Source organism: Erythrolamprus reginae, chromosome 1 (assembly GCF_031021105.1).
Source record: "Erythrolamprus reginae isolate rEryReg1 chromosome 1, rEryReg1.hap1, whole genome shotgun sequence".
Lineage (NCBI taxonomy): Eukaryota > Metazoa > Chordata > Lepidosauria > Squamata > Dipsadidae > Erythrolamprus > Erythrolamprus reginae.
The window spans coordinates 394,238,013-394,260,566 of record NC_091950.1 but is presented as its reverse complement, the minus strand read 5'-3'; the positions used below and the strand labels follow the sequence as shown (position 1 = coordinate 394,260,566).

Genomic DNA, 22,554 nt, shown 5'->3' with positions numbered 1-22,554 from the left:
ATGAATTGATTGCTTATTTGTACCCAGACTATCAATTAAGTGTTTTACCTTATGATTCTTGATGAATTTATCTTTTCTTTTTATGTACACTGAGAGCATGTGCAACAAGACAAATTCCTTGTGTGTCCAATAACACTTGGCCAATAAAATTATATTCCATTCTCTTCTATAGCAATAGCAATAGCATTTAGACTTATCTAGTAGTTTTTATTTATTTATTTATTTATTTATTTATTTATTTGTCAAACAAGTATAGTATTATAGTATATATTAACATAACATAACATAACATAAGTAGAACGTAGTAATAAAAAGGATAATAAGACAGTAGGACAGGGACATTAGGCACAAAAGTGCACTTATGCACGCCCTTTACAGACCTCTTAGAAAAGGAGAGAGGTCAATTGTAGATAATGTAAGATTGAAGATTTTGGGGTTGGGGGAAGCAACAACAGAGTCAGGTAATGAGTTCCAGGCGGTGACCACTCTATTGCTGAAATCATATTTTCTGCAGTCAAGTTTGGAGCAATTTACATTCAGTTTATATCTATTACGTGCTCTTGTGTTGTTGTTGTTGTTAAAGGTGAAGTAGTCACTGACAGGGAGCACATTATGATGTATGATTTTATGAACAACAGTTAAATCAGTTCGGAGACGACGTAGTTGTAAATTTTCTAGGTTTAGTATTTGAAGTCTGGAGGAGTAGGGTTATTTCTGTATTTCTGGACTCCTTTGATTGTATTAATATCTGATATGCAGTGTGGATTCCACACAGGTGAGCTATATTCTAGAATAGGTCTTACAAATGTTTTGTATACTCTGGTTAATAAATCAGTGTTTCTAGAGAAGAAGCTACGTAAGATTAGGTTTACAATTCTTAATGCTTTTTTGGCAATGCAAAGTTTGTATAAACATAAGTAAAAAGTAACAATAAAAAGGACAATAGGACAGTAGCAATGGCAATAGCATTTAGACTTATATACTGCTTCACAGTGCTTTACAGCCCTCTCTAAGCGGTTTACAGCATATTGTCTCCAAACAATCTGGGTCCTCATTTTACCCACCTTGGAAGGATGGAAGGCTGAATCAACCTTGAGCCTACTGAGATTCGATCTGCCAAACTGCTGGCAGCTGGTGATCAGTGGAAGTAGTTTGCAGTACTGCACTCTAACCACTGCACCACCGAGGCTCTTCTATAAGAGGAAAGTTGGAGAAACATTTATTTTATTATTTATTTATTTTTTATTTATTCATTTTTACAATACACAATACAAATGGAAGAGAATAGACATGAAGTAATATATATAAAGATAATATGTAAAAATAGAGGAGAAGTTATATGAAAGGAAGAAAATATATATGATATATGAGATAAAGGAAAGACAATTGGACAGGGGACGAAAGCCACACTAGTGCACTTATGTACGCCCCTTACTGACTTCTTAGGAACCTGGAGAGGTCAATCGTGGATAGTCTAAGGGAGAAATGTTGGGGGTTAGGGGTTGACACTATTGAGTCCGGTAATGAGTTCCACGCTTCGACAACTCGATTGTTAAAGTCATATTTTTTACAGTCAAGTTTGGAGCAGTTAATATTAAGTTTGAATCTGTTGCATGCTCTTGTGTTGTTGCGGTTGAAGCTGAAGTAGTCATTGACCGGTAGGACGTTGCAGCATAATCTTGTGGGCAATACTTAAATCATGTTTTAGGCGCTGTAGTTCTAAGCTTTCTAGACCCAGGATTATTAGTCTATTTTCGTAGGGTATTCTGTTTCGAGTGGAGGAGTGAAGGGCTCTTCTGGTGAAATATCTTTGGACGTTTTCAAGGGTGTTGATGTCCGAGATGTGGTATGGGTTCCAGACAGATGAGCTGTATTCTAGGATGGGTCTGGCAAAACTTTTGTAGGCTCTTGTGAGTAGTGTGAGATTGCCGGAGCAGAAGCTACGTAGGATCATGTTAACAACTCTAGAAGCCTTTTTGGAAATATTGTTGCAGTGGGCTTTGCACTTAGGTCATTTGATTTTAGTATTCCAAGGTCTTTTACTGAGTGTGGGTTGGCTGTGAGAATTTGTTTATTCAGTTTATATATGCGGTTTGAAGTTGCCAGGTGTTAGACCAATCTGGGACAAAGTCAAGGTCGTTTTGGAGGGTAAATGTGTTGTCAGTGGTGTTGAAGTTAACTAGATTAATAAGTACCTGCAGTACTTATTAATCTCATGATGCCGTCTATTTAACTTTGACCAGTGGTGCAAATAGTACATTTAAAATAATAGCTCCCTTATTCCATCCCTGGCAGGATAATGCTCGGCGACAGAAGCAGCATCTTTGCCTGCGCTTTGATTCTTTGTACAGCATCCTGGAGGAACGCAAAAAAGAGCTGTTGCAAGAAATCGGACGAGAGCAGGAGGAAAAAGTCCAAAGGGTGCGAGAGCTCATCCGGCAATATGGAGACCACCTTGAGGTCTCCTCTAAGCTGGTTGAGTCAGCCATCCAGTCCATGGAGGAACCCCAGATGGCCCTCTATCTGCAGGTGCATACAGGTGGGACAGGATGGGAGGGGGGAGCAGGGTAAGCCTGTGTTCTGTCCAGCTCTCTGGTAGACTCCTCCCAAAAATTCAGACACACACATGTTTGAAAATTCAAAACAATGTTCTTTATAATGAAAATTCACTTAAACCAAGCCCTCTTTTGGTATAGCAAAGAGCACTCGTCTCCAAACAAACTGGTAATTTGTACAAGTTCCTTATCAGTTCTGTGATACTTAGCTTGCAGCTGTGAGGCAATTCACAGTCCTTCTTCTTTCACAAAGTGAAACACACTTTGCTCTGGTTTAGTTTCAAAGCGGGGAAAAATCAGCACACAAAAGGTCAAAGTCAGTAAAGCAGTCACGAAACACAACGATCAGATAATCCTCCACAATGGCCAAACCCACAGGCTGCTATTTATAGCAGCCTCACTAATTACCACAGCCCCACCCAACCACAGGTGGCCTCATTTTCTTTGATAATAATCTCTCAGTTGTTGCTGCCTATGCATCGCTCTCCGCATGCGTGGCTGTATCATTAACTCTTGTTCTGAATCCAAGGAGGAGCTAGATAATTGATCTCCTTCTGAGCTGTCTGCCACACTCTCCTCCTCCCTGTCACTCATGTCTTCTTGGTCAGAGGAGCCTTCATCATCAGATTCCACCGGGGGGGGGGGGGCAAAACAGGCCTGCAGCATGTGGATGTCTCCCCCACATCCACAGTCCTTGGGGCAGGAGCTGGGCCAGAGCTAACCACAACAGCCTGGAGCCAGTTTAAATCAATCAGCAAGAAGCAGGATATACTGTCAGCTTTCTTAAAGGTGGACAGGTAAGGGGAGAAGAGAAGCAGGATCCTATTTGGAACTTGGAAGATTCAGTGGTGTAAAACGTGGGGATATAGTTGTTTCCTGCTTTGTTGGTGCTGAAGATTCTCTCTTTCTTTCCTGCAGCAGTCAAAGGAGCTGATCAAAAAGTGAGTAGAAGCAAAAGGAGCAAAATTCCAGGCTTTGAGCTTTAATATCATCCAACTGTCACTCAACAGCAGCACTCGAGATATCAGAGATCCACTTTTGGGGGGCATATTTTTATTTTATTTTATTCAGAAAATTAAAATACAAAATACAAAAAAATTAATAAAGACAAAACAAAACTAGATAAAAGCATTTTAAAAATGGGAGTTAAATGGATTAAAAAAAACAAAACTATATATTATCCCCTCCTTATTTTGTTGCAAATCTGTTGCAACAAAAATAGTTTTCCCTCTTGCAAAACAGGTCCAGGATTTATGCATTTCTCCATCTATTTGCAACCCAATCTGATGTACATTATGTACACGAAGAAAAAATAGTTAACAGGTTAATCAAGAGCAAAGTTAACCAGAGAATTGCTTCTGATTTATCCATACTCTATTCTTTGACCCAGTTAGACTGGTGGTCTGTCTCTCAAAAACCCACAAATTTGTGATTTGTTATTTTAACAAGATTCACTGGAATCTTCCTCTCCCTCTTAAACATCCACACCAGTGGGATTCCTTCTGGGTTCAGGATTACAGTCAGTACAGTCAGATTAAAGTTTTTACAGGTTGATATGATAACATTATCCTGAATCATATCCATGCTTAGCATTCTGGAAGCCAGCTTCTGAGTCACCCAGGTGTCTTTCTCAACATAAATTCTGGCAACTAAATATTAAGCCCAAGACTGGCGAAACAGCTTCTGTTTGCTTTCCGTAAAATGCTGCTTGGTATTAACAGTAGATCATGATAAAATATGATAAATAAAACATATGAAACAATTTCTCTATAGGACAGTGAAATGAAAACAACAACAGAAAACACATTTTCTTATAGCTTTCAAATATTTGTACAGTGGTACCTCTACTTACGAACTTAATTCGTTCCGTGACCAGGTTCTTAAGTAGAAAAGTTTGTAAGAAGAAGCAATTTTTCCCATGGGAATCAATGTAAAAGCAAATAATGCGTGCAATTGGGGAAACCACAGGGATGGTGGAGGCCCTGTTTCTTCCCCGGAGATTCCTAGAGAGGCCCCACAGAGGCTTCTCCTCATCTTTTTCGGCCCTGTTTCCTCCCAGGAAATTCCTAGAGTGGCCTCACAGAGGTTTCTCCCTGCCTTTTCCAGTTACAGTTTTGGAGGCTCGGGTTTGTAAGTGGGAAATGGTTCTTGAGAAGAGGCAAAAAAAATCTTGAACACCTAGTTCTTATCTAGAAAAGTTCGAAGGTAGAGGTATTCTTAGGTAGAGGTACCACTGTATACTATACAAATACAAAACATACTTTATATGTTTTGAAATAATAGAGAACTCTTGCTTGTGTTTCTTCCCTATCTCAGTTTAACTTTACTTAGAACATTTTGATGGAAGTCCTAATTGGCAGCAGTAAGCTATGATACCTGGCCTTTTCCCCAATTTCCCCAAAATGCTATGCACAGCTCGTATTAGTGTGAAATCCCAATTTTTTACTACTGGTTCTGTGAGGGTGGTTTAGTGGGCATAGCTTGATGGGCATGGCAGGGGAAGGATACTGCAAAATCCCCATTCCCTGTGGGGTCAGCCACAGGTGGTGTTTGCCGGCTCTCCGAACTACTCAAAATCTCCGCTACCGGTTCTCCAGAACCTGTCAGAACCTCCTGGATTTCACCCCTGGCTGGGATGCAGGTTTTTGCTGGGGATAGTTTTGAAGCAATTTCAGCTGACGTCTTTAATTCATTATTTGCTAGAAGCAGAATAGACAAAGAAGGAAGGAGACAAAAATCGCCAAACACATTCACAGTCTTGTCTCATTTTGGAGAGAGATGAATCTTCTGCTGCCCATCTCTGTTTTGCTTTTGGTGATAGGAGACATGCATCTGCTAGATTTCACCCTGCCTCTTATTTTCTGCAGGATCACAGACATGTCCAAGGTATCCATGGGTAACCGCCCTGAGTCTGGCTATGAAAACATGGACCATTTCTCTCTAAGTGTCGATCACGTGGCTGATATGCTGAGAACTATTGAATTTCAGACAGGTGAGAGTGGCTAGACTGAAACATCTTGCTGCAGATGTTTTCCCCAGCACTTCCAGATGTTTCTCTTGCACCTCGCTTATAAATAAGGTTGCAAAACCTTGGTCTCTTCAGCCTTGAAAGACGGCGTTCAAGGGGTGACTTGATCAAAGTGTATAACATCATGCATGGGATAAGACAGGCAGGATTCCCTTGGGTACTATTTATTTATTTTGATTTGATTTGATTTGATTTGATTTGATTTGATTTGATTTGACTTGACTTGACTTGACTTGACTTGATTTGAATGCCACCCCTCTCCATAGACTCGGGGCTCACAACAATAACAAAGACAATGTAAGAACAAATCTAATAATTTAAAAAACACTAAAAACCCCATTATTAAAAGCAAGCATACACACAAACATACCATGTATAAACTGTATAGGCCCGGGGGAGATGTCTCAGTTCCCCCATGCCTGACGGCAGAGATGGGTCTTAAGAACTTTATGAAAGGCAAGGAGGGTGGGGGCAGTTATGATCTCTGGGGGGAGCTGGTTCCAGAGGGTCGGTGCCACCACAGAGAAGGCTCTTCTCCTGGGTCCCGCCAAACGACATTGTTTAGTCGACGGGACCCGGAGAAGGCCAACTCTGTGGGACCTAACTGATCGCTGGGATTCGTATGGCAGAAGGCGATCCCGGAGATATTTGTTGAGGGTCAAGGGAAAGGGAGGGTTTTGCCTTCTCCTTCTGCTCAAGATCCCCATGGACAATTGGTGGGCCACTGTATGACACAAAATGCTGGACTCGGTGGGCTTTGGCCTGATTCAGCATGGCTCTTCTTATGTTCTTATGTTCTTATGAAGTGAACGGAGAGGATGTATCCACTGCTGTTTCTCCATTTGGGTACCATTCACTTTAATTTTTTTTTCATTAAGCTGAATAAACAAGACTTTACAGAAAATCCACACTCATTAAAAGACCTGGGAATATTCATATCAAATGATCTAAGTGCCAAAGCCCACTGCCAACATCATCTTCAAAAAAGCTTCAAGAGTTGTTAACCTAATCCTATGTAGCTTCTGCTACAGTAATCGTACACTACTAACCAGACGATACAAAACTTTTACCAGACCAATCCCTGAATACAGCTAATCTGTCTGGAACCCACACCGCATTTTGTACATAAACACTCTAGAAAATGTCCAGAGATACTTTACTAGAAGTGTCCTCCACTCTTCCACTCGTAACAGAATACCCTACGCAACTAGACTTACAATCCTAGGTATAGTAGCTTAGAACTACGTCATCTTAAACATGACCAAAGCACAGCCTATAAAATCATCAGCTACAAGGTCTTTCCTGTCAATGTCTACTTCAGCTTCATTGACAACAACACACAAGCACACAACAGATACGAACTTGAAGTACACCGCTCCAAACCTGACTGCAGGAAATACGACTTTAGTAACCAAGTAGTTAATGCATGGAACTCACTACCTGACTCTGTAGTATCATCAACTAACTCCAAAACCTTACTCTTAGACCAGTGATGGGCTCCTACGGGAACGGTCAGGAACGCAGTTCTGGTAGCAAAATTTGGAGCTCCACCCCAATGCACCCAATTTTCACTGAAAGATGTTGAAACAAAATGCATAAGCCACACCCACTGTGTGGTAGTAAACATTTTGGTAGCCCATCATTGCCTTAGACTATTCACTGTTGACCTCTCCCGATTCCTAAGAAGTTAGGAAGGGGCATGCATAAGTACACCAGTGTGGCTACCGTCCCCTGTCCTAATGTTTCTCTCTTACTAGTATCATGTATATAAACATTGCTATTTATTTATTTATTGATTGATTGATTGATTGGATTTGTATGCCGCCCCTCTCCGGAGACTCGGGGCTGCTAACAGCAACAATAAAGCAGTGTACAATAGTAGTCTGATGTTAGAAACAATTAAAAACCCATTAATATAAAAAACCAAACATACATACAAACATACCATGCATAGAATTGTAAAGGCCTAGGGGGAAGAGGGTCTCAATTCCCCCATGCCTGATAGCAGAGGTGGGTTTTAAGCAGCTTACGAAAGGCAAGGAGGGTGGGGGGCTGGGGGCAATTCTAATCTTTGGGGGGAGTTGGTTCCAGAGGGCTGGGGCCGCCACAGAGAAGGCTCTTCCCCTGGGTCCCGCCAAGCGACATTCTTTAGTTGACGGGACCTGGAGAAGATCCACTCTGTGGGACCTAACTGGTCGCTGGGATTTGTGCTGGTCCGGTGCCATGAAGGGCTTTATAGGTCATAACCAACACTTTGAATTGTGATCGGAAACTGATCGGCAACCAATGCAGACTGCGGAGTGTTGGTGTAATATGATTATATCTTTGTATACTACCAATACGTATTTGACAAAGTAAATAAATAAATAAAATAAATAATAAATGTTCCCTGTTTAAGAAGGAATTTGACCCTAAGGAACTGAAAGTCTAATTCTTAACTATGTAGGGTGGAAAGGCCTGCATGGGGGCATTGAAATGAAGGGTATTTGAAGAATGAAGGAGCCATGATATTATTGGTGGATGGGGATAGATGGAATTATTTAGATTATCTCAAAACGAATGACCCAAACTATTTTGAACTTGACTCAACAAAATCCCTCAGCCTCCTTAAGTAGAAATAGCATAAAGTGACAAGTCATTGTCTGGAGTCTCTGGACCATTCAGTAATTAAACAGCAGGCATTTGAAAGCAAGACTGATGTGTAATCAAGTAATTCTGCTGACCCACAACATTTATATAACTTGGGGTTTGAAGGAAATAGATGTTTGGTTCATGTTACAAAAATCAACACCAACATCAACCCAATAAAGAATTTTGTAACTTATTCAGACAACCTGTCTGAGTCAGCTAAAAGCCTAATGTCTATATTTGCATAAGATATTAAGCTAGCATATTATGCAAATGCAGAAAATGGATCAGTAACCAGGTAATACGTGTAGTTTAAATCCTTAGTGCTGGTGTATTTGGAAAAAACATAAAAAATATTTTACTTTAAACTTTTTTTTGTAAATTTGTATCACAGTCTCTTTTAAAAGTGAATTCCTGCATGTTGTGAAAGGATATTATTGAGCTAGATAGATTATTAATTTGGACAACAAATTTATAAAAAGACTAAAGGATTTTCTTTACTCAGAAAGATTAAAGGATTTGGTTTCTCTTTTGCATGTAGCTTAGAGTTGTCTTCTCAAAAATGTATTTATACACAGTGATACCTTGTCTTACAAACTTAATTGGTTCTGGGACGAGGTTCTTAAGGTGAAAAGTTTGTAAGACGAAACAATGTTTCCCACAGGAATCAATGGAAAAGCGATTAATGCGTGCAAGCCCAAAATTCACTCCTTTTGCCAGCCGAAGCGCCTGTTTTTGCACTGCTGGGATTCCCCCGAGGCTTCCCTCCATGGGAAACCCCACCTCTGGACTTCCATGTTTTTGCGATGCTGCAGGGGAATCCCAGCATTGCAAAATCGAGCGCTTCGCTGGCAACGGAAGTCCAGAGGTGGGGTTTCCCAGTGAAGGAAGCATCAGTGAAATCGCAGCATCGCAAAAACACTGATGTCCTCGAAACGCCACCTCCGGACCTCTGTGTTTTTGCAATGCTGTGATTTCACTGAGGCTCCCCTCGCTGGAGGGGAGCCTCAGGGGAATCCCAGCAGCCCAAAACCGGGTGCTTCGCTGGCAACGGAAGTCCGGAGGCGGGGCATCCCAGTGGCCGCGGTGGGTTTGTAAGGTGAAAATAGTTTGTAAGAAGAGGCAAAAAAATCTTAAACCCCGGGTTTGTATCTCGAAAAGTTTGTATGATGAGGTGTTTGTAAGACGAGGTATCACTGTATATGTATGACTTAGAAAAGAAATTATACACAACCTATACAGTAATTAGGCATCGTGTGTGGGGAACTGAAGCACATGTTTGAAAGGTCTGTCTATATAATGGTAGAATTCAGAAAGCATGTTTAGAGATTCAAGATGGATGAATAGTGCAAAGTTGTCATTTGTATGTATGTTGGCTTCCCACTCAGATATTTCTGGAGAGGAAACTGAGTCTGAAGGAATTACCCCAGAAGGAAGTGGTGAAGCTGGAGAGGAAGAGCACCTAGAAGGATCGGAGGGGCCTGAAGGAGCAGAAGGTGTGTTGAAAAGCTGAAAAGAGAGTTGGACAGAGTTGTAATGAGTAGCTCTGACCTGGCTGGGGATGCATTGAGATTTTGCCACTGCAAGACCTTGATCAGAAAGTCCAAATAGAAACATAGAAACATTGACGGCAGAAAAAGACCTCATGGTCCATCTAGTCTGCCCTTATACTATTTCCTGTATTTTATCTTAGGATGGATATATGTTTATCCCAGGCATGTTTAAATTCAGTTACTGTGGATTTACCAACCACGTCTGCTGGAAGTTTGTTCCAAGCATCTACTACTCTTTCAGCAAAGTAATATTTTCTCACGTTACTTCTAATCTTTTCCCCAACTAACCTCAGATTGTGCCCCCTTGTTCTTGTGTTCGCTTTCCTATTAAAACACTTCCCTCCTGAACCTTATTTAATTCTTTAACATATTTAAGTGTTTCGATCATGTCCCCCCCTTTCCCTTCTGTCCTCCAGACTATACGGATTGAGTTTCATTGAGTTCAAATTGTTTTTTTCTTCTCATCTGCTCTGTTGAGACACAGTTTTCTTAGAAATGTCCGCATTGTAATCCACCCAATATTAAGAACTTGCAGAAAACATCCTCAGAAATTATTTCAATATATTTAGCTCACTTTAAGCATAGGTTAAAATAATGCCCGGGGGATGGAGTCACATATAATGGAAATGGGACTATTTTTGCCTGTGGTTTTATAATCAAAGTTCTGAGTACTTCTGAACTTTCCCGTTCAGCTAACCTCAGCCTTAGCTGTGAAATGTATGAATCCTAATGTCCTGTATCTTTTTCTCTCTCTAGATGGAGAGAACCTGTCTCGATTCAGACCAAAGCCACCTAATATACCACCTCGGGGTAAGTCCCCCTTCTCCTGGACAGTTTCTTTAATTGGCAGGGAATGAGAGGACCAGGAGGAATATGAAAAGGAATCTTCAGGAATAAGTCCCAAAAACCAGGTGTTCTCTTGATGGGATGCTTACATGGAAAGTTTATAGGGATGATCTAAATGGAATTTTCTGCCATGTGGTTGATTTCTTTGTGTACTTTATCTGCCACTGTGCTATAGAAAAGGCAATAGCCTAGCTCAGGGGCAGACAAAGATGGCTCTTCTATGACTTGTGGACTTCAACTCCCAGAATTCCTGAGCCAATCCTGCTAGCTCATAAATTCTGGGAGTTGAAGTCCACATGTCATAGAAGAGCCAACTTTGCCTACCCCTGGACTAGCTTCTTTCATCACATTTTTTTTTCAATAACATGAAAAAGGGTGAGGTGGATACACAAGGAAAAGAAATACACCTAGAAATGGCCAGAATTGGAAGAATGGAATAGAGCAGACTGTACTGTTTCCAAGACATCAGGGAAAGAATTTTTTTTATTTGTTTGTTTGTTTGTTGGTTGTTTTGTTTTGTTTTGTTTGTTTGTTTGTTTGTTTATTTATTTATTTATTCATTCATTCATTCATTCATTCATTCATTCATTTATTTATTTATTTATTAGATTTGTATGCCGCCCCTCTCCAAAGACTCGGGGCGGCTAACAACAATAAAGAAAACAATGTAACAAATCTAATATTAAAAAATAATCTAAAAAAAACCAATTTTGCTTACTAACCCAGAAAAAAATGGGAAGAATTCTGGTAACTTATGATTGCTTATCTTTGGCCATTTTGGATCTTCTTTCCTGATCCTGAGCCTTTGGGGTTTCCCTGCCAAACTATCTCCCAGCATTCACCCTTTTGTTCCCTCCCCAAACTCTTCGCTTTCTGAATTTAAAAAGAGAGTTTATTACCAGGAAAGGATAGTGTGCCCATTAGTGAGATTTTTTGCTTTGACTGGGACTTTCACAAGACCTGGATCAGCTGGGGAGCACTCTGCCACATTTTATTTCCCACTGGATGTGTTATTTTATTTCTTCCATTAGGACAACACTGAAAAATCACTTTGAAGATAGAAGCAGCTGGAGAATGTTCCCGTCAGCCCCATCCCATGCTTCTTCCTCCTTTCCAGCAGAGGTTTTTCATGTTTCCCACTAAGTTTTCTTTCTCCGTGCATTTTTTCCTTCCTTCCTTCTATGCCCCTCTTCTCCCTATACTATTTGGCTTTTTAATTTATAGTGGAAAATAAAGTTGTGAGTTATTTGATAAACAGCAATTCTGGAAAAGGTTCATTGGGTGAGAGAGATTCTCTTGGACCCCTTTCTTTGGAGGAAAAAATGAGATCTATAGGAATGGTTGAAAATGGCAAGAAACTTATCAGCAAAGACTTCATGAATTCAATCTGTATAGTCTGGAAGACAGAAGGAAAAGGGGGGACATGATCGAAACATTTAAATATGTTAAAGGGTTAAATAAGTTTCAGGAGGGAAGTGTTTTTAATAGGAAAGTGAACACAAGAAGAAGGGGGCACAATCTGAGGTTAGTTGGGGGAATGATGAGAAGCAACACGAGAAAATGTTATTTTACTGAAAGAGTAGTAGATGCTTGGCACAAACATCCAGCAGATGTGGTTGGTTAATCTACAGTAACTGAATTTAAACATGCCTGGGATAAACATATATCCATCCTAAGATAAAATACAGGAAATAGTAAGGGGCAGACTAGATGGACCATCAGGTCTTTTTCTGCCGTCAATCTTCTATGTTTCTATGATTGGTGAAATTTTCCATAGAGTGCTCAATCATAAACTTCTGCACTTATCATTCACAGAGGCTACCTGCACTAGTTCATCACTCCCTACCAGAAGTATGGTGGGGGGGTGTTAAATCACAAAGAGTGGCTTTTCTCCAACTCATCAAGGACTGGCTAAAATGTTTTCTCGCATTGGGAAAAAGAGGGTCAGGCATAGACATGGTTTTAGCCTGGTTTAGAAACACTTCACTCTCAATCTTCCCATCCTATTCCGGGATTAAGGAAGGGGTAACTTGTCCCATCCTTTGAACCTGGATTAATCTAAATATTACTTTGACCAGTTGCAAAGTTACACTGAGTGAGGAAAAGTGGCATCTCTGCATTTTGAGCACTGACTCTAGGCTGCATAGAGCCGGGGTGGTGCAGTGGTTAGTGTGCAATACTGCAAGCTACTTCAGCTAACTGCTAGCTGTAGGTCAGAAGTTCGAATCTCACCACTGGCTAAAGGTTGACTCAGCCTTCCATCCTTCCGAGGTGAGTAAAACAAGGACCGAGATTGTTTTTGTTAATATTTTATTTATTTATTTATTTATTAGATTTGTATGCCGCCCCTCTCCATAGACTCGGGGTGGCTAACAACAATAATAAGACAATATAAAGAAATCTAATATTTACGTTAATTTAAAAACCCTAATTTAATAAACCAATCATACATACAGACATACCATGCACAAATTTTTTGTAAGCCTAGGGGGAGGAGAATATCTCAGTTCCCCCATGCCTGACGACAGAGGTGGGTTTTAAGGAGCTTACGAAAGGCAAGGAGAGTGGGGGCAACTCTGATCTCTGGGGGGAGTTGGTTCCAGAGGGTCGGGGCCACCACAGAGAAGGCTCTTCCCCTGGGTCCCACCAAACGACATTGTTTAGTCGATGGAACCCGGAGAAAGCCAACTCTGTAGGACCTAACTGGTCGCTGGGATTCGTGCGGCAGAAGGCGGTCCTGGAGATATACTGGTCTGATGCCATGAAGGGCTTTATAGGTCATAACCAACACTTTGAATTGTGACCGGAAACCAATCGGAAACCAGTGCAGACTGGTTGGGGGCAATATGCTGATTCTGTAAACCACCTTAGAGAGGGCTGTAAAAGCACTATGAAGCGGTATATAAGTCTAAATTCTATTGCTATTGCATGTACTGGAAGTGCAAGGACAGAACTAGAAACGAAGAATTAGGACACCAGAAGAGGAACGGAATTCCTTGTCTAACTGATCTGGAACTGACTAAGGAAACAGTGATGGAGTATATAAAGCACAAACATTGGAAGAAGGAGCTGGCAATCTACCAAAGTGGGAAAAGATCTCATTTTGCTAGAGAAGTCCTGCTCTGTCTGAAATGTCTTCTACCTGGCTTTAGATAGAAGAAATTGGTGGAAAACTCCAGTTCTTCCTTGGATGGGAGGTACGTTGGAGCAGGAGAACATCCAAAGTGGAACTCCATCTTTTGTAGATACAACTTTATTATTATTATTATTATTATTATTATTATTATTATTATTATTATTATTATTATTACTATTACTATTATTATTATTATTACTATTTATTAAATTTGTATGCCGTCCCTCTCCGTAGACTCGGGGCGGCTCACAACAAAAGTGGCAAAACAATATGTAATACAGTACAAATCTAATAATTTAAACTAAAAACCCATAATTTAAAAACATGCACACAATACACCATACATAAACAATATAGGCCTGGGGAAGTTATTTCAGTTTCCCCATGCCTGACGGCAGAGGTGGATTTTAAGGAGTTTACGAAAGGCAAGGAGGGTGGGGGCAATTCTAATCTCAGGGGGGAGCTGGTTCCAGAGGGTTGGGGCCGCCACAAAGAAGGCTCTTCCCCTGGGAGCCGCCAGACGACATTGTTTAGTCGACGGGACCCGGAGAAGACCAACTCTGTGGGACCTAATCGGTCGCTGGGATTCATGCGGCAGAAGAACTTTAGTGAGATGAGTGGCCATTTGAGGGGAAGAGCCTCAAATGGCCACTCATGAGGGGAAGAGCCTTCTTTGTGGGGGGCCCGGCCAGTGAAGGGCTACCAAAACTTTTACTACCACACTGTGGGCATAGCTTATGCAGGACACCCTGCATTTTCTTTCAACATCTTTCAGTGCAAATTGGGTGCTCTGGGATGGAGCTCCATTTTCGCTACCCTACTGTGTTCTGCCCCCCCCTCTGGGTGGCAGCCCACCCCTGGCCCCAGCCCTCTATAATCAGCTCCCCCCAGAGATTCACACTGCCCCCACTCTCCTTGCCTTCTGTAAGAGTCTTAAGACTCTTTTATATCACCAGGCTTGGGGCAATTAGATCTCAGGCCTCCTGGCCGATGAATGTTATGTATGGCTGAGGTGTGAATGTGTATGATTGATTTTTAATATATTAGGGATTTTAGCTTAGTTATTTAGTTAATTAATTGGATTTGTCATTATATTCTATTGTTATTTTAGTATATGTTGAAAGTCGCCCCAAGTCTTAGGAGAGGGGCAGCATAGAAATCCAATGAATAAAATAAATAAATAAATAAATAAATTTACATTATCTACATTAAAAAACTAGGAAGGAAGTCTAATCTGCCTTCCCTGCCCTGTTTTCAACTGATCAGAGCCCTCTTACTAGGGAAAAGGCAAAACATTGCTCATTGTTACTATCAGCAACCAACTCAACAGCACCACTCAAAAGATTGGTTGGGAAGGCACTCAAGTTTTTTAGCGCAGAGGTCTCCAACCTTGGCGATTTTAAGCCTGGCGGACTTCAACTCCCAGAACTCCCCAGCCACTTGCCAAGGTTGGGGACCTCTGTTTTAGCGGGTCTAGGCAGTGCCGCTGTCCATGGTACTGCTGTTGAAATTCCAGTAGTACTGTACAATGAGTGCTCCATGGCAAAGGAGTCATGGGCATTTGAGAAGGGAATTTTTGTAGAAGCAAGATCAATGGGGAATTGAGGAAAAAAAACCCCATAGCTAGTATATATGGTGCTTCCATCTCCCAGTCTAGTTGACATGAAAATACTCAACTCTAGTCTATATTTTGGGGTGCAATGCAGTGTTCCCTCACATGGAAAGAGTCCCCCGGTTCGGAAAGCATTTGGATTTTACTTGTGTTTAGCTTTGCACATAGGGTCTGACCAAAGTTAATCTGGAGTATCAACAATCCAATTCAGGCTTCCTTTGTCCTCAAGACCTAATTTCTGCTGCATCCCCATAAAGCAGATTGAAATAGAGCCACTATCTGCATTTGTAGATCTGTAGTAGTTTTGTTACATAGACCAGCATTTTACTTTCCTCCATTAGCATTCCTTTACTTCTCCAAAGTTGATTAACATTTTGGTGGATTAACTTTTTGGTGGAGTTGATCTACAGTATCAGGAGATCAATTTAACTTCATAATTACCTGCATAGCATGGCTCATTTAATTTTGGTTTGATTGATTGATGGGGTTGCCATGTCCCAACCCATACGATTCTTGTTTAACATGGGTTAACAAGGGTTATGTAATGTTATGTTATAGGTCATGACCGATAAAGTCTGACATGGCATGGAACCAGAATACCTCTGAGACCGCTTTCTGCCACATGAATCCCAGCGACCAGTCAGGTCCCACAAAGTCGGCCTTCTCCAGGTCCTGTCAACTAGACAATGTCGTTTGGCAAGGAGTAGGGGAAGAGACTTCTCTGTGGGGGGGCCAACTCTCTGGAATCAGCTCCCCTTGGAGATTTGTACTGCCCCCACTCTCCTTGCCTCCTGTAAGAGTCTGAAGACTCACTTATGCCACCAGGCCTGGGGCCATTAGATCTTGCCCCTTGGCCAATGAATGTGTTGAGAGAATGTAGAGTGAATGGAATGATTGTTTTTTATGATTTTTTGGGAGGGGTTAGTTCTTTTAATTAGTTAATTGGATTTAAGATGTGTACTATACATTTTATATGTTATGAGCCTCCCTGCGTCCTTGGAGAAGGGCAGCATAGAAATCCAATAATTAATAATAATAATAATGATTCAATAAATTGGTGTGAAGTAGTATGGTGTAAGCCCTTCTACGGAGAAGGGAAATGTTTTCAAGGAAAAGAACCAATAAAGTCTAATTGCTTTTTTTGGAAAAGCAACTTTGGGACCCTTTAGTGAATCCAACAGTTTATATCAAGACAACAAACCCTGACACCTCACAGCTCAGGTAGGACCGCCGGTGCAGCCCATGATGCAACCTCACCCCTCCCCGACCCTAAATCGACAGCCTAAGTTGACCTGGAGAATCCGTCCAATTCAAGCTTCCTTTGGTCTCAAGACCCAAGTTCTGCTGCATCCCCATAAATCAGTTTGAAATAGAGACATTATCTGCATTTGTAGATCTGTGGAAGTTTTGTTACCGAGACCAGCATTTTACTTTCCTCCATCAGCTTTCCAGGACATCAATTTAACTGCATATTTACACACATAGCACAGCTCATTTAATTTTGGTTTGATTGACTGCTGGGTTTGCCATATCCAAACCCAGACGATTGGCTTTACATTAGTTATGTAATGTGCAACTGCATAAAATTATGTTAATTCAATACATCGAAGTAGTATGGTGCAAACCCTTCTACTGAACCATAGAAGCTTCCTGGATTAGAAGGGAAACGTTTTCAAGGAAAAGAACCAAGAAAGTCTAATTGCTTTTTCATCCATTATTTGGTCATAGGTTATTATTTTATTTGTGTTCATTGTATTTGGGTATATTATGGCTTCAGTAGGTGACATCCATGTAGGGATTTGTAGATATTGGGATCTTTTAATTTTCATCCGTGATTCTATTAAATTTCTCCTTATATAATGTTGTTAAAAGTGAGAACAGAATTTATTTTTTGTCCCAAAGAGGAAGGAGTGCCATCCGAATTCTAAGTTGAAGCCTTCCGGTGCTAGTGTTCTTTTTTTTCTAGAAGGGAAACGTTTTCAAGGAAAAGAACCAAGAAAGTCTGCAGCTCGGGACCCAACCTCACCCCTCCCCGACCCTAAATCAACAGCCCGCACTCGGAAACCGTTTGACGCCCAAGAAGTTTTTTATTTCATAAAAACAAATGTCTTCCGCGAAGGCGCCGGGACTTGGGGCAGAGCGATGCCGAAGGAAGCGCAGGGCGATCCAGTAGCCGAATGGGCTCCACCAAGGCGGCGGCGGGGGTGGGGGATCTCTTGCGCGCCCTCACTTGCCTACCGAGTCCAAGAGCTGACGGTTCAACTCCGCCTGGGCTTGCTGGCTCTGTGCCCGGGAGATCTCCATCATGTGGCGGAGGAGGTGGAAGGTGAGGTCGATGGAGAGCGGCGGCTCGCGGCGTTTCAGCCGGTCGCTCAGGTCGGCGAGGCGGCGGCGCAGCTCTCCCTCCGGAGCGAGGCGGTGCAGAGATCGCAGCCACAGGCTCGTCCCGTCTGGCTCGGGAACAGGGGGCAGCGGCTGGCGGGATCCGTCGCGGTTCTCCTCGGGGAAGCCCGGCCGCAGGGTCAGGTCGCTTGCCGCGCTGCCCTCGAGGTCGACGGCCGGTCTGGCTCCGAGGGACGCTTGCAGCACCAGAAGGAGCAGCGAGGCCAGGAGGCTGGGCAGCTGCGCCCGCCTCATGCTGAGGCGGTCCGGGCCTGGTAAAGGAGACAAGCAGGGCTTGGAGAGAGCCGGACAGCCGGTACTGCCAGAGTCACCCAAGACAGGAAGCAAAGCCCTCCCCCCTCCTAAATCTGGGGAACCTAGCTAAGGTCTACTTACTACTTAGAGTCCGAAAGGAGTTGGGCGGCTTATAAATGTGATGGATGGATGGGTGGGTGGGTGGGTGGATGTTAGGATAGATGATAGATGGATGGATGGAGGATGTCTGTCTGTCTGGATAAATGGATTGATGGACGGATGGAGGGATGTTAGGATAGATGATGGATGGAGGGTAGATAGATAGATAGATAGATAGATAGATAGATAGATAGATAGATAGATAGATAGATAGATAGATAAACTGCTCAAAAATTGAAGGGAACACTTAAACAACACAATATAACTCCAAGTAAATCAAACTTCTGTGAAATCAAACTGACCGCTTAGGAAGCAACACTGATTAACAGCCAATTTCACATGCTGTTGTGTACATTCAACTTTGCACAGAGCAAAGCATTCAATGAGAATATTTCATTCATTGAGATCTAGGATATGTTCTTTGAGTGTTCCCTTAATTTTTTTGAGCAGTGTAGGTAGATAAATACACTTACTAAGGTCTACACTGAGAGCATCTGCACCAAAGACAAATTCTTTGTGTGTCCAATCACACTTGGCCAATAAAGAATTCTATTCTATTCTATTCTATCGAGAGATGGAAAAGCAACCGGACCGTCTGCAGCGCTCTCTTGGCGATCCTGTGCCAGTAGGGGGTGACACTGAGCTGGGAGTCGCAGCACCCAGAAGGCTGACGGGGTGGCTCGGACTGAGTCGTCTTAGCCTCCGCGTCTTTTTCTCTCCCCCACCGCCCCTCCCCGCCCCTTCTCCTGCCTCAGCCTCAGGTGGAAGGGAAGCAACTTACCGCGGTGCGTCCTTGCGGAGCCGGGAAAAAGGTGGCTCGGAGTCGCTGGCGGGTTCTTTATATATATAGCAAGCCGGGAGATCCATTGACGTCAGTGAGGAACATGGACTGATTGCTGATGGTGCGGGCGGCGTCCCCCCGATAGACCCTCTTGGGACCTGAGTCTGGGTGGGAGAAGGTGTCCTTGTGCTTTGTTACTGGGTGCCTGTTCCCCCCCCCTCCATTCTTTCAGCACTCCTGCAAGTCTTCTCAGAGAGAATAGAATAGAATAGACTAGAAGAATAGAATAGAATAGAATATTTATTATTATTTATTAATTGGATTTATATGCCGCTCCTCTCCAAGGATTAGAATAAAATAGAATAGAACAGAATAGAATAGAATATTTATTATTATTTATTTATTGGATTTATATGCTGCCCCTCTTCGAGGATTAGAATAGAATAGAATAGAACAGAATAGAATAGAATATTTATTATTATTTATTTATTGGATTTATATGCCGCTCCTCTCCAAGGATTAGAATAAAATAGAATAGAACAGAATAGAATAGAATATTTATTATTATTTATTTATTGGATTTATATGCCGCTCCTCTCCAAGGATTAGAATAAAATAGAATAGAACAGAATAGAATAGAATATTTATTATTATTTATTTGTTGGATTTATATGCCGCTCCTCTCCAAGGATTAGAATAAAATAGAATAGAACAGAATAGAATAGAATATTTATTATTATTTATTTATTGGATTTATATGCTGCCCCTCTTCGAGGATTAGAATAGAATAGAATTTTATTGGCCAAGTGTGATTGGACACACAAGGAATTTGTCTTGGTGCATATGCTCTCAGTGTGCATAAAAGAAAAGATAAGTTTGTCAAGAATCATAAAGTACAATATTTAATGATAGTCCGGATAAGCAATCAAATCAAGTTAGGAACCAGTCAATATAAATCGTAAGGATACAAGCAACAACGTTACAGTCATACAGTCATTTGTGGGAGGAGATGGGTGATGGGAACGATGAGAAGATTAATAGTAGTGCAGACTTAGGAAATAGTTTGACAGTGTTGAGATAATTATTTGTTTAGTAGAGTGATGGCATCCAAGGAAAATCTGTTCTTGTGTCTAGTTGTTCATTCTTTACAGATCTAGTTTTTGACCCACTTTCCAAGTTCTAAGATTTGTGGCCCTAAGAATGCTGGAGCCATTCTCAAGACACTAATGCCAGGGAGAGCAGCTGAGCTAACACACTCCCTAACACACTCCCACACGTGTGTGTGTGAGCTCTATCATATAGACCAACTTTTTGATATTTTCATGTTTTTTCCTCTCCTCTCCTCTCCTATCCTATCCTATCCTATCCTATCTTTCTTCTTTTCCCATATTGGCCTAGAAATCCAAGTAAAAAAAAAATGAACTAAAATATAATCAGTCTTAATACAAAGCCTTGCTCTTCAAACATGCATGAATCTCAACCTTCGGTTGGGTGAGATAGAAGATGTTATCCCTTAAAAGAATTAATATAAGCCGAAGCTGTGATGAAGTTCAAAACTGGTTGGCAGACAAGTAATTCTGATTAGTCAGAGAAAATTCCACAGGACAGGATCAGGAAGCAATGGGTACAAATGGAGGTGAACATGTCATCTTTAACTGGTAATCTCTCCAGCACCTTTGAATAACTGCATCTTAATAGACCAACCACAGCCCATACAAGAGAGGAAAGTGCCTCTTCAACACTTTTGCGTTAAATCTGACAAGCTACCTAAGTTTTGGATGCGATCTCCTTACAACAGCAGGCACCTATTGCCTCCGTCCTGCTATAGAAACTGGCGTTTTCTTTTCAACCCCTAGGCATTATTTCAGGCTCTCTTCCATTGCCCGGGTAGAGAAGCACACGGACGGCTGAGTTGGTACCGCGGTACGAAAGACCGATCCGGGCGATCCGAGCTGAATTAGCTTCTCTCTCTCAACTTTCCCCTCCCCGCTTCCCATTCATCTCCCGAGTGCTACTTGGCCCCAATAGGAAGTCAAACATCCGCTGGCGAACGCCGTCCTTTTGGGCAAACACCGGCCAGGTCCGCAGCCGAGAAGCGAGGAAGCTGCGGTGATTGGCTGGCGGGGCAGCCCCGCAGAGAGCGAGCGAGCCCTTTGCAAGTGAGCGCTGGGCCTGCGTAAATAGCGGGCGTGAGGAAGAGCCCGCTGAAAACTCTGTGAGGAGAAACGGAGCTCTGCCGAGCGGCCTTTCTCCTCATCCGCAGGAGTTAAAGGTGGCGCGGCCTGACAGCCGCCTACCCACCCCCGTAAAAAAATGTTTTAAAAAAAAGTGAGAAGCGCTACTTTCTTCTCGACGCTAAAGCAGGAGAGCCCAGTTATTCCCCCCCCCCCAATCCACTTGTTATGGCAGCAGAGGGGAAGCCATTCACTAAAATTCAAAAATATGGCGACGGCCTGGCCAGGCAAAGCTTCAAGGTCTCCTCAGTGCTGGGTTGGGCAATTTCGGTTGAAATTGACCGACACAGACTTCAGAGGATAATCAGAACTGCAGAAAAAACAATTGCTGCCAACCTGCCTTCCGTTGAGGACCTGTATACTGCACGAGTTAAAAAGAGGGCAGTGAAAATATTTACTGACCCTTCACATCCTGGATACAAATTGTTTGAACTCCTACCCTCGAAAGGTCGCTACAGAGCACTGCACACCAAGACTAGACACAAGAAGTTTTTTTCCCCAAACGCCATCACTCTACTAAATAAATAATTCCCCCAACACTGTCAACTTTTTACTAAGTCTGCACTTCTATTTCTACTAGTTTTTTTCTCATCATTCCTACCATCCTTTTCCTCTCACTTAGGACTGTATGACTGTAACTTGTTGCTTGTATCCTAAGATTTTTATTAATATTTTTATTTATTTATTAGATTTGTATGCCGCCCCTCTCTGTAGACTCGGGACGGCTCACAATATCGTTTCTTCATTGCTTATTTGACCCCTATGACAATCATTAAGTGTTGTACCACATAATTCTTGACAAATGTATCTTATTCTTTTATGTACACTGAGAGCATATGCACCAAGACAAATTCCTTTTGTGTCCAATCACACTTGGCCAATAAAGAATTCTATTCTATTCTAAATGCTGGCCCTCTGGAATTCTGGCCTGTTCAAACATCTTGTAGTACACTGCTCAAAAAAATAAAGGGAACACTTAAACAACACAATATATGGCACTGGACCAGAATATCTCCGAGACCGCCTCCTGCCGCACGAATCCCAGCAACCAATTAGGTCCCACAGAGTGGGCCTTCTCCAGGTCCTGTCAACTAAGCAATGTCGGTTGGCGGGCCCCAGGGGAAGAGCCTTCTCTGTGGCGGCACCGGCCCTCTGGAACCAACTCCCCCCGGAGATTAGAACTGCCCCTACTCTTCCTGCCTTCCGTAAACTTCTTAAAACCCACCTTTGCCGTCAGGCATGGGGGAATTGAAACATCTCCCCCTGGGCACGTTTAATTTATATATGGTATGCTTGTGTGTGTGTCTGTTAGTATATGGGGTTTTTTAAATCTTTAAAATTTTAAATTGTTTGATTACTTATGATTTGTTTCTACATGTTGTGAG

At 42.1% G+C, this 22,554-nt stretch overlaps 2 protein-coding genes across 2 annotated transcripts in view; one reads left to right on the top strand and one right to left on the bottom strand.

The window, feature by feature from the left end:
• The window catches only part of TRIM54 (tripartite motif containing 54), a 36,582-nt gene extending 24,711 nt beyond the window's left edge, over positions 1 to 11,871 (top strand). The window contains exons 5-10 of the mRNA XM_070742056.1: positions 2,296 to 2,529; positions 3,474 to 3,496; positions 5,423 to 5,547; positions 9,600 to 9,707; positions 10,521 to 10,574; positions 11,642 to 11,871. Of these exons, the coding sequence (XP_070598157.1) occupies positions 2,296 to 2,529; positions 3,474 to 3,496; positions 5,423 to 5,547; positions 9,600 to 9,707; positions 10,521 to 10,574; positions 11,642 to 11,652 (555 nt within the window). The 3' untranslated portion in view covers positions 11,653 to 11,871. The remainder of the gene's footprint in view (positions 1 to 2,295; positions 2,530 to 3,473; positions 3,497 to 5,422; positions 5,548 to 9,599; positions 9,708 to 10,520; positions 10,575 to 11,641) is intronic.
• A 5,713-nt stretch (positions 11,872 to 17,584) lies between these two features.
• UCN (urocortin) lies at positions 17,585 to 19,015 on the bottom strand. Its single transcript, XM_070742043.1, has 2 exons — positions 18,936 to 19,015; positions 17,585 to 18,012 (listed from the first exon to the last, which is right to left on the bottom strand). The coding sequence occupies exon 2, from the start codon at positions 17,993 to 17,995 to the stop codon at positions 17,585 to 17,587; it is 411 nt and encodes a 136-aa protein (XP_070598144.1). The 5' UTR covers positions 17,996 to 18,012; positions 18,936 to 19,015.
• Between the last annotated feature and the right edge of the window lie 3,539 nt (positions 19,016 to 22,554).

Bases quoted from the DNA above. Each gene is read 5' to 3' on its own strand.
- UCN (XM_070742043.1), bottom strand. From the start codon at position 17,995: ATGAGGCGGGCGCAGCTGCCCAGCCTCCTGGCCTCGCTGCTCCTTCTG.